Raw genomic sequence first — 12,301 nt, forward strand, 5'->3', positions numbered from 1 at the left:
CAAGAACTCAGCTTCGACCCCCCCTAAACAAACCTTTGTTCCGCGATCAGATTTTATATTATGCATGCATTTGAGGGCCATGCGGGATTCACCCGTGGCAAACAACGCTTACACATCTATCTGTATATGCAAAGACATATATATTCAGCCGGACAAAGACGTAACGCTGTGGAGCTCACTGAAGCAAGAGGTGATGTTTCTATCTCGTTCAAAACTGCAATTTCTGCATTTTTTGGAGATAACGGGGGAAAGGAGCGCTTTAGCTTTAAGGAGAAGGAAGAGGAGGGTGAAGAGCGGAAGGCGGGGGCTGTCGTCCGCCGCTGTCACTTACTATCTTCCCCGGAGTCACGTGACGCGCGAGCAGCGCTGCTACTGGCTGGAGGCACGTGTCTAGGAAACAGGGCTTGGGACGTCACTTGAGGAGCTCCATTAAAAATAAGAACAAAAATGCAGAGTGAAAGTATTCAGGATCCAGTGAGCGCTTCCCGGCGATGCGCGCGACTGTTCTGCGGCAGCCCTTGGAGCAGAGAAGGGGGAGGGCGACGCTCGGCTGCTGGAGCCCCAAGTATCCGCTTCTAGCGCACGCATGTCTGCGGACCGTCCAGAGGCGTAGCGGCTGAGCCGGACACCCGGACACCTTGGCAGGAATCCGGGAGACGGCGCTGCACGCTGGCACCTCTCAGAGCAACAGAAGCCTCTGCTTCTCCAGGCTGCAGTCTACAGGGAGAGCTGTACGAGTCTCCATATAACTTCACAGAACCGGACGTTACTGTGCGTAAATTCGCAGAGCCCAGATTGTGCGTGGAATCCGCGGAGTGTAACAGACCTCCCCCCAAGGGTCTGAGCCCGAAAGTGCCGCTGAACGGACCCCAAATCTGTTTTTGAGAGACCGAATGTGCCTGGGTTCTCCGGAGCCCTCACGTGCCTCCGAGGAGCCTGAATGTTCGCCGTACCGAGGAGCCTGGATGTGCCTCTAAGCGCAGCCCGAATGTTCACAAGGTCGAATTCCGAATATTCGCGGAACAAAGTTCGGATGTGCCTCTGAACGCAGCCCGAATGTTCCACAGAGCGGGTTTCGTCTGTTCGCCCAGTACAGAATTGACGAGTCCGAAAGTGCCACTGAGCAGAGCCCGGGCACTTCGAATGTTTCGATAAGCGGGATCTCAAGAGCCCGAATGTGCAGCTTAGCGGAGCCGGGCTTTAGCAGGAGAGAAGCCGGGGCTGGACTCGGCACTGCTGGGATCGCGATCTCCAGCATGGAGGAAACTGTCAGGGAGCAGCAACCTCTGGAGGAAGCGGAGGAGTCCAGCGAGGAGTCCCACCGGGCCCCCGCCCCAGCCCTGCCGGCGCCCGCTATCCAGCACCGCATCACCAACTTCTTCATTGACAACATCCTGCGGCCCGAGTTCGGGCAGCGGCGGAGGAAGGAAGGGGAATCCCCCCTCGCTGGGGTGGGCAGGGAGAGTCTGCTTCCCTCCCAGGTATCCACGGGGACACTGCGTGGGGAGCAGTTGGTGCAAGAAGGGGGTTCCAAGACTCTCCGCGGAGGGGGCAGGAAGGGAGAAGGAGCGGTGCACCCGGAGGAGGAGGAGGTGGAGGAAGGCGGAGACTTGAAATCGCGAAGCTTCGGCAGAGATCAGTCCTTGAGCTCGGACTCTGACAGTTCCCAAGCCAGCTCGAATGCCAGCAGCAAACAGCCGATGCTCTGGCCAGCCTGGGTGTACTGCACGCGATACTCGGACAGGCCTTCTTCAGGTAAGCGCCGCACTTCTCGCAGCCAGATAGCGCGCTCACATTCCAGTGCAAGCAATCTGCCTCTAGCAATTAACAGAGGCAATCCATTGCAAAACCGAGTCAATAATCCAGCAGAGGCAGTGGTGAATCTTATAGCTATCATCAACCAGCTATTTGAGCCCACTGCCAGCCAATCCCAAATAACACAGGGAAGCCAACTACTGCCAACCGATGCTAGTCACTCATCAGAGGGGATTTCCCAAAGCCAATTAATTAACAGAGGGGAACCCATTGCCAACCAACACAGAGCAACCCATTCCCAACCGTAGACACACAAAAGAGGAAAGCCATCACTATCTTTTGCCCACTACCAATCAACAGAGAAGAATCAAATTTCAACAACTGAAGATAATCCCACCGCCATCCTTTCTACCCACAACTATCATCTGACAGGGGAGTACATTGCTCAATTCTGACAACGGGGAGTCCAGCGCTAACTATACCAGATAAACAGTGTGAACTCCACTGCTAAATACACCATCAAGCAAAGGATTAAACACTTGCACAACTGTCACTAAACAGAAGAGAACACACCGCGACTTGCTTATTATCTCAACCACTGTTTCTTCCCACCACAAACCACTATTATCAAACACGGGAGCCGTCCACAAAATCTTCCACTGTTGACTACTGTCAAGCAACACAGGGTCTTGCCATCACAATTCACTACCAATCGTTGACATTTAGCAGAGGGGAACAGCAATATTTCCTAGTCACATGAAACAAACGCAAAGGCAGTCACCTCACTATAATCTCTCCCTATCTCTGCCACTACCAGTCCACACTTAGAACTCACAACTATATCTGCACACATAACAGCAGTCTACTCATGGAGGAAACTAACCACATTATTTCCAAGCTTAGCCCTTTAAATCAACATACTTGCTGTTACCACTCTCGTTGCTCGCTACTAGTTATTGATAAATAACACAGAGTAAACTGCTGGGACCTGCCTTGATTATCAGACTGCGCTCTACTCATACTTCGTATTCCTCACAAACATCAACCAGGACTGTTGTACCCTCGCCTATTCTGCGTTCCCCTCCACTTCCACAATTCTAGACGCTACCAATCAACACATGGGAGCCTACTGTGGTTTCCCTCCCACCACTTTTCCAGAGCAACAATCCATCATTTCACTCTACCCCGGTAGTAAAAAAGGAGCAACCTACCACCCCGACTCCCCACCTCCATGCTGTGCCCACGAACAGGAGGTAACAAGGCATCCTGCCCGGCTTATCAACTCTTCTCCCAGGCAACATTTTCCTCACACCTCCGCTGTTCACAACCACCCACATCATTCATTTTATTTCCCAATACAAGTGCGACCCACCACTCGCCACCAAACCACATCTTATTTCCTGGTGTATTCCGTCAGCTAAATTCAACCAAAAGCTGAGAACCCCCTTCCTTCTCCAGCACCTGCCACTACTACCAGCACAGGGAATTCCTCTCTCTATCACCCCCACCACGCGGCACTTGTCTCTCAAGCAGCTGACACACACCCGGGCTCCCTCTTTCCATTGCAGTCTTTCATCAGACCCTGTAACGTGGCACCTTCTCTCCACCGCAACTCTGCCTACCGTCACCCAACATCATCTAAAGCAGACTAATCCAAGGTCCTTTTTTATTACCAACCTAGCCACATCATCCACCAAAATTCAGGGCGCCATCATCAACTAGAACTGGAATCCACATCACCCTATCAGCACCACAAGATTGCATCTCCCTCTCTGCTCCCAGCGCCAATCAACCAAAAGAGGACTGCCACCATCAACCTCCATTCACTACAATCATCTTCACCTAAACACACGACCCCCCCAACACAACCCCTTGCAGTGGAACAAAACAAGATAACTCCCAGGAGCAACCACGATCAGACACCACGAAGGAACACATTTCCCTTCATACCACCGCCTATGTGCAATACCAATCACTATCCTCAACATTATGCAATGCGCCCACTGTCCCTTCCTGCCACCACACTCCCCGGAGCCAGCTGCAAGGTACTCTCTCCGCCACAACTCTCCGTGCCACCGTTATCCAGCTGAGGGGGTTCGCGCCCCCTCCTGTCCGGCAGCCACTCTCAGCCAAGCGTGCACGGCCCCGAAACACGGCGGTGCAGACAGAGATAGCTGCCAGCTCCTTGACACAAAAATAAGACAAGCGTCGCAAACTGCATGTTTAACAGGCAGAAAGGCCCAAGGTAAGGTTGGACGTAGGAACTCGACAAAGCGCGAATGGAATTGTGAGAATAAACGTATCTACCTCGTACGAACAAGGAAAGGGATACAATTATAAATGTTCGCGCTGCTTAGTATAAGCCGCTTTCCATACTCGTTCCAATAAGGGAAATGATGTTGATATGTTGTTCTTGTTTTTTTCTAAGTGACACAACGTAGGAAAACAAAAACTAGGGCGTTCGTAGTACGGGGGGCCTCGGGGAAGTTGCACATTTATTTGCGCATAAAATAAACGTGCCTCCCCAGGGGTTAGCCAAGCGCGGCACCATCTTAATTGTCACATTTTGTTGATTAACTTAAAAAAAGTATTTATAAAATTCCACCTTGCCGTATTTCTTCTATTATTCCATGTCCCTGAAAACATTTCACAATAGCTTTTTTTGCGCACAAACGTTTTACCTGAGTTTGGGAAAATGGACGCAGTCGCCTTCAGTAATAACATGCGCTTTATTTGTTTGCCCTCGGAGATAGCTTACGTTCAAATATATAAGTAATTTAATTGTCTAAAAAGAACCGCTCACGGAAGAAGATACTAAACACAATACAGAAAACCTTGAAAAAGGATTGCGTTTATAAAAGCCTTTAAAATTGTTGTGTTACCGTGTTTGGTCAAACTAACAAAACATGTTTAATCTTGAAAAGGACGACCGATTTAATGTTCATGTTTTCCTACCACTCAAACTCACAGCTATAAGTTAATATTTAATTAATAAATGTATACTAGAAAAGGCCAAATACCTCCATTTATTTGTGGGACAGATTGTGCACTAGGTAGTGCCGTGTTGGGAAAAATCTTTACAATGCCAATATGGGTATTTATCAGCTGAGGGTCAGTGCTTGTTTTGAATCAAATACACATCCCGAGCAACCTCTTATTTTATGCGGAGAACCTTAGATCCCCCCGCCTTAAAGAAACAGCACTCAGCTTTTAGAGGGCAACACGTCGAGCGTGACGTAAAAGTCAGTAGCGGGAGCGCTCTTTAGGGACGTGCTCTTTTGTGAGGATAACGAGCTGACTGCGTAAAAGATGCAGAGAATTTGACACAAATAAAAACAGAACCGAGTTAACATACGTCTTATTAGGATTGCGGACGTTAAGGTGTATAAATACAACCCTGGTCACCTTGTTTTTTGAAGAAGGGTTGTTACTATAGTAAGACAGAAATGTTTTCATTCTCTAATTAAAAATGAAAATATATGAGCAGACGAAGCGCGGACAGATGTAGACGTAAATGAACGCAGCTTTACTGTTCGCTCTTTAGCAATATAGCAGGGCAGTATTAAGGCCTTTGCCTCGTTCCATATTTTCGTACCTGATGAGCGCAAGAAGTGCTGAATTATTTAGTACGTTTTTGTTCAAGGCTATATACAATTCGCTTGCAAAGCAGGGGCGCTGCAGGTGTGACACGGCTATGCAGGCTATACCCGCACACACGTATTTCTCAATAGATAAGTGCATCGGTTTCTGTAAGCGGATATATGATTATTTACATATTATATAACAATTAGGAGCGTCTTCCCTAACGTAGGCGTGTGTGTTGGGTGGAGAGACGGAACAGTTCGCTCTAACCCAAGAAATATGCAAATAAGAATCAGAGACTTGAGGACCTGTGCGCGTACCCCTATTTTTATGGCCGGGTACAGCCTACTGATAGCAATTGGGTAAAGGGCGATGTTAAACTACAAGTGACGCTTTCACCGTATATACGGCGCACTGCATCAGAACGAAGGGGTGCATTTTCCACAAATCAGTATCCGTCTGAAAAGCCCTCGTGAAGCTCGAGCATAGCTCCTTGATAGCTCCGCTTGCAGCGGTTTCCAGCAGTAGTGGCGCTAGCATAGCTCGAGTTAAGAAGCAGTGACAGAAAAACACGGTGATATCCTTCAACCCCCCCCACCCTCCGTCCCTTCGATAGTAGCGTCGCCCACGTGACCATGCTACACTCTACAATCCGAGCGAGAGTAGCGCGAGGTTATAGTAAAAACACGTGTGTGCGAGTGTTTGGGGGGGGGGGGGGGCAGTCTGAGATACAAACACGCGGGGACTGCGCGAGACAGGTGGACAGAGGAGAAAGGGAGGAGAGGGGTGTGCGAAAGGAGCACGGAGAAAAGAGCGGAATGGAGGACGAAGGGAAAGAGAAAAGGGAAAGGGACGGAGGGAGCAAAATAGTGTTTAAGGAATAATAATTCAGCGCTAATATTATTAATAGTTGGTTTATAATTACGCCACGTACTCCAATCATTGTCCACATTACCGAGTTAAAAAAATACACTTTACGGGATAAGCACATAATTAGTCAATTGAGAGGTGAATGTTAATTTTTCTTCCCGGGTCAACAGTCTTTAAAAAATCCAGCGTTGGAAAAGCTAAACGATTTATAGTTAGGCCTGTAGGTGTTGCGATGATTATTTTTTGGATTTCCTGGTTTTCGTTTTTTTTTTATTGTGAGAAAAAGAAACCGAGATTTGGTTAGCGCAGAACAATGAACTTGGATGCGTGAGTGGTCTATGTATAATGCATGGGTGATTTAAATGCAAGCCCCCCTGTTAATCCAGCCTCTCCTGGACGGTGTGTGGGGGAAGGGAAAAAGGGTCTTCCTTCCCTGGGCCCGCGCAACCCCTCCCCAACGTGGTGCCCTCCAGCGCAGGGAGAGAGCATCCTACCCTGGACGCCCCGCCCCCCCACCTGCAGCCCTCCTGGCCACGGCGGACGGGGTTGGTGCTGCCTCTTTGGGCCTTATCCCACCCTCCCACCACACTCCCTTTCAGAGACTGCCCCCCCCCCCCCCCTCCCAGAGAGGGGGCGTCCTTCCCTGGGCCTCCAAAGCCCGGAGCTCTCCTGGCTCCCTCCTGCTCCGAGAGAGAGGTGGAGCCGGGGAGCGAGGAGGAGCAGAGGGTGGGGCGTTGACAGCAGAGCTGAAGCAGTGACCCGAAGAGTCAGGACAAAAATCCATAGTCCTCCCTCTTCCCCCCCACGAACGCCCCCGAATGCCAAGAGCATCGAATCCCCTCTTCCCAAAGCTGAGCCCTCCTTATGATAACATTGAACGTTGTACCTTTCGTTTCTTCCTTCAGCTCAAGCTCATCAGATACACATCCCCGAAATCCGGAAGAGCCCTAAAACCACCTCACAGACTTTCACCTCAAATCACACCCTGCTAAAACCCTTGTATTGCACCGCATATTTCATTGTTGTGCTCGCTGTATAATAAGTATTCAATAAACCCCTAAAATCTTTACCGAAAGTGGGAGCCACGCCCCTGTACCAGCAGCAGATGATCTCTCCCACAGACCCTTTCTTCACCTGCCAGCTTGACTCCTCGCCCATGGAATACATACTCCATTCCGACCCCCTTACCCCTTCCCCACTTCTAGTCGTACCCCGACACCACCCTTAACCCACAGGCTCCGAAATCACCCCACAAAGACACCCCTCTCCCGCAAAATCTTCCACAGCACCACACCCACTCACCCAATCCCACTCCCCAACCACAGATACACCCAGGCTCCCCTCTCTCGCCCATAGACCCACAGACCTCACTCAACACAGACGTCCCCCCAAGCCCACGCCCAAATACGGCTCCCCACTCCCGATCCTCACTACCCACTTCATCGGCACGCTGACACCCCGACCCTTGTATCCACTGAACACTGATTCCCTCCTCCAGAACAACACACCCCTTTACCCACAGCCACGTCTCAACAGCTTCAGACTCCCGAGACACCGCTAGCATCTCATGTCCAGGCCCCCTTCCCACAGTCCCTCTTTACTCCCTCCCCCGATTCCCCTCCCCGAAGCCCCGTGCTTCCTTTATCTACAGCCCCCTTCCTGCCCCCAAACCCCTTCAACTACAATCTTCTCCCTTAAACCCCAGTATAGGTTACAAGCCGCGATCATAGTCCCCAGTTAATTATTCGCTCAACTGCTTAAAATTTCGGACAAGGCAAATTATTTGCAATACGTAATTTAAAAAATGGTAGTGGAAGGATGCGAACTTGGTTGTATATATACGGCTGGTAACGCAGCACACACATCACATTATATTAGGTTTGCTGCTACTATTATGATGATATTTTTACAGTTGTTTTTTGCTTTATTATTTTTCTATGTTGTCCATGTCGTTGTTGCTAAGCTCGGAAATCAGTTTTGTTGTAATTAACAAGGAACTGCAGCCCGTTATTCTGTTCTATCTGTATGGTTCAAATATCCCCGTGACGTGTTAGTTTTTCTAACTTTTGTTCCGACCCTTTTAGGTCCCCGCTCTCGGAAACCAAAGAAAAAGAACCCAAGCAAAGAGGACAAGCGGCCCCGGACCGCCTTCACCGCCGAGCAGCTGCAGAGACTGAAAAACGAGTTCCAGACGAACCGGTACCTGACCGAGCAGAGGCGGCAGAGCCTGGCTCAAGAACTCAGTCTGAACGAGTCCCAGATCAAGATCTGGTTTCAGAACAAGCGAGCAAAGATCAAAAAAGCCACCGGGAGCAAGAACACTCTGGCGGCGCAGCTGATGGCGCAAGGACTGTACAACCACTCGACCACGGCGAAAGACGGCAAGTCAGACAGCGAGTAGATGGATTTAAGGAAAAGTTATACAATGCAATAATTTAATAAATAAAATAATAAAGGGCCAGTGTACAAAGAAATACCAGCATTAATGTTTTAAATATTGTGTGCTAGATTATAAATTTGCAATATGCTATGTGTATAAATACTTTACAGAAACAGTGTTTTAAAATTTCCGAAATATCTGATTTTTTTTCAATTTTTTGGGGGAGTTTTAGAACCGACTGCTATGGAGTTTTTTTAATGTCTTATTTTGTATTAAGCGATAGTAATTGGTGTTGGACGTTGAAACAGTGTTCACAATCTAAATTAAACAACTTGCTGAAGTCCAAAGATTTAATTGCTGCATTTCACAATACTGTGAAACGAATAAATAGCTGATAGATTTTATATTTTTTTTCTTCCTTTTATCGTTTTCGTGTGTTCATTGGGGTGAAAAGCAGGACGATTACTAAATAATGATGAAGAATATCACGCTTAAAATAAATCATTTGCTAGAAGCATTCACGCTGTTGCAAGCCGTGCCACGACATCCATTCTCAGAAATATTCAATTTATACGCAAAATGATAGGAAGGAATTTAGCCGGAGTTGCCACTCACTACCAAGATTTGCACTAGGATGTTATTTTCACCTCAGTCTTATTGGTAATTGTGAAAAACAAAGACCACACAACTAAAAAGTAGACAAAGCCCACTGTGGTAGGAGGTTACATGATAGTTTGGAAAATAATGCAGAAACATACACAAACTCTCCGAAACACGACGCACAGTTCGCTCTCTGTACACGTATACACGTGTACCAGTATTATTTATAAAGACATTCGTATATATGATTTTGTGTGAGTGTCTGTGTGGGTGAGCACATGCAGGTGTTTCTTAAAACAAATAAAGGTATGCAAGTGTGCACCTCACATACGCATATCTATCCGAATTGTACTCGTTATCTATTGCCTCGAAATGTAATGCTTTCAAAAGTATCCGCGTCTGTGTTTGTTATAAACGCCCTGGGATGTACATCCGGTGTGTATACTTCCACGGTTTATTCGGAGGGTAGGCAGGGTCAGACCAGCCTCCCCAACGTCTGGGCACGTCACTTATTATAAAACGTGTACTGATATGTCCCATTTAAAGTAATGGCCTTTAATCGCCTCAGATGTATATATGTCACTGGAGGGAATTTATTTATATATATATATATATATATATATATATACTCCCAACTTCCCAGAAATTCCTGTCATCTAAGAATAAAATAAAACCAGCATCCAGTCCTACGTCGAACCCGCAACTATCCCATTTCTCATATTTGTCTAATTAAAATAACCCAGCATTATTTAAAATGAAAGACAGTAGGAATGAATATTTCTTGCTATATCGTTGTTGATTCATACAATGTTGTTTTCTTTTATTAATGACAAGTTGATAAACTGTAAATAAAACGTTGTTCAGTTCTTTTACATTTTGATGAAGCTATGCGTTCGTTGCCTATTTTCAAACATATCTTAAAGGTAGCCAAGGTTTGCAGGCACGCACAGACTGATGTGGCACTTGTAATAATTTAGGACTAAGCCTTTGGTGACTTCGAGCATACCTGTCGCTTTGCCTTAAAACCCTTTATTCCATAACTGTCACATGTAAACTTTGTAAATGCAATTGTACACTTTTAACAGTAAAGTCTAACATAGATCCGTCATATAAACATGTGTACACACATCATCTGCTGCTTGGGGGTGGAGGGAGAGTGGGGATATACATTGCCTTTAGCAAAAAAGCAATTTCAGTATATACTTGTACATTTTACAACTGCAGTATCAAATATTTATAACCTTATGAAAAATAAATGTCACTGTTTACATTTATTTGTGCTATCAAAACTGTATACATTCTCTCGTTAGCTGGTCTGTTTGAAATCATGAAAGCTGCAAACAATAAAACATGTCGTGGTGGAGATCGGAATGGCGAGTGGTCGAGGTATTGTATTGAATTAAACAAAATCAGTACGTTCAAAGTACGAGATGTAAACTATTAGTAACATCAGACTTAACAGTGCTGAAAGATGTGAACAGGCCCAACTGATTTATTAAAGAAATACACCGGTGGTGGCTTTACACGGAACACGTGTTTAAACATGGCCCCAAATAAAATTAATTGTAAAAGTTAATTTATACTTTGAAAAGTAACGGTAACACAACCGAGGTTTTTTTTTTTTACCAGTTTCCCACAGAACAAAAGAACAGAAACAAATCTTTCATCATTCTGGATCAACCTTCAGTTTAAGATGTCTTATTCTTAGAAAACACAGCAGTACCTTATTTCTAGTGGAAATGCAACATTAAAATTTGCAGCCAAGTTCCTGTCCAATAGTCGATATATGTTACCTGTAATAAATACAATATACGGACTTCATTCCAACGAGTACAAATATAGTTCTTTGTCAAGGCGGGATACAAATACTGACCTGATGGAAATGCCTTCCTCCTCTCAACTTGTTTTGTAACTCATTTATCAGTTACACGCCATTTAAGAATCACCACGAAAGTTTTACAAATGCTTTACGATTTAAAGAAATCCTTGTTGCCTAACGTTTAGCACTTATGCCTTCCTACAAGGAGGTCATTTTCGTGTTTTTCTTTTAGGTGTGTAAAATGCAGGTTAACACTTCAGTTAAATATTTTTGTACCAGGCGATGGGCAGTGGTAAACAAATCCCGCCATCAATTGTGACATTTGTGTTGTGCGTCACACTAACTGAATTCTTAGGGGGAAACTCCCTTGCAGCCTTTCAGAGAGTGTATTAGTGCTTGCGGTCATGCCAGATTACATGTTGCCATGATTAGAGAAAGAGCCATCAGCGCAAGTTAATGTTTTGTTGTGAGATTCGGGAAAAACACTTTGTTGAATTGAATTACATTTCTCATTGTGAACGTCAGAGTTAAATAAAATATGGAAACTTTTGAAAAAAAAAAAAAAAACCTTCTTGGCTTTTCTGTTTTTTTCTTCTTCTTTATTAGTGGGCTCCCTGTTACCTTGTGAAGATCTATAAACGCTACCGTCTCGCCTCAGAAGAAACAGGTGCTTATGAGTGCGCGTGCGCATCAATAATTGTTTGGGAAATAGTATAACACGAAATCATCACTTTTGCAGAAGCTAAACTGTAGTGGTTATATTCAAGTGTATGGCCAAATCATGACAAGCATGTAGCAACTTGCTTATGGACCACACCTATCAGGACATATTTGCTTTTGGACAGTGCTTAATTTGTAAATAAAAAACGTGCTGGTGCCCAAAGCCCTCACCTTAAACTAGGCTGCTGCATTTAAATGTGGGAGCAGAGAATACTGAGTCAGCAAAACCCTAAAGCCATCTCGGGCCCCTTCAGTCCATTTACAGGCACTCCCTGCTCCTTGGGCTCACTCTGCAGCTTTCTGCTTTCTACCTTTGTGACTTCGTTTTTGTCTTCCTCCGTCTTTCCCATATGTGCATTTTGCTCGCAGCATATGCTTGAGGCAGAAGACTAAGCGCTGGCCCTCAAAAATAAGTGCCGGTGCTCAGCACCGGAAACAACAAGCACAAAGTAAGCACTGCTTATAGGGTAATTGTGGATTGTATGGGCTTCATAAGTACTCCAAAACACAGGGCAATTCAGTTTTATCCCATTCAAGTGCTAGCCACCTTTATAAGTGGATATGCGACCTGCTGA

The 12,301-nt window shown here is 46.0% G+C and overlaps 1 protein-coding gene across 1 annotated transcript; it reads left to right on the top strand.

Annotated features, from left to right (window-relative positions):
• Window positions 1-356: 356 nt before the first annotated feature.
• EN2 (engrailed homeobox 2) lies at window positions 357-11,538 on the top strand. The gene is made up of 2 exons (XM_069211137.1): window positions 357-1,755; window positions 8,292-11,538. Exons 1-2 carry the CDS (start codon window positions 1,176-1,178, stop codon window positions 8,606-8,608), a joined length of 897 nt encoding a protein of 298 aa, XP_069067238.1. The 5' UTR covers window positions 357-1,175; the 3' UTR covers window positions 8,609-11,538.
• Window positions 11,539-12,301: the final 763 nt, after the last annotated feature.

The sequence above is a fragment of the Pleurodeles waltl genome, chromosome 10 (assembly GCF_031143425.1).
Source record: "Pleurodeles waltl isolate 20211129_DDA chromosome 10, aPleWal1.hap1.20221129, whole genome shotgun sequence".
Taxonomy (NCBI): Eukaryota; Metazoa; Chordata; class Amphibia; order Caudata; family Salamandridae; genus Pleurodeles; species Pleurodeles waltl.

What these genes read in the sequence shown, in the direction of transcription:
- EN2 (XM_069211137.1), top strand. Translation starts at nt 1,176, where the DNA reads ATGTGCAGCTTAGCGGAGCCGGGCTTTAGCAGGAGAGAAGCCGGGGCT. An exon ending in CTCGGACAGGCCTTCTTCAG is followed by an intron (nt 1,756 to 8,291) that starts GTAAGCGCCGCA and finishes CGACCCTTTTAG; the next exon opens with GTCCCCGCTCTCGGAAACCA.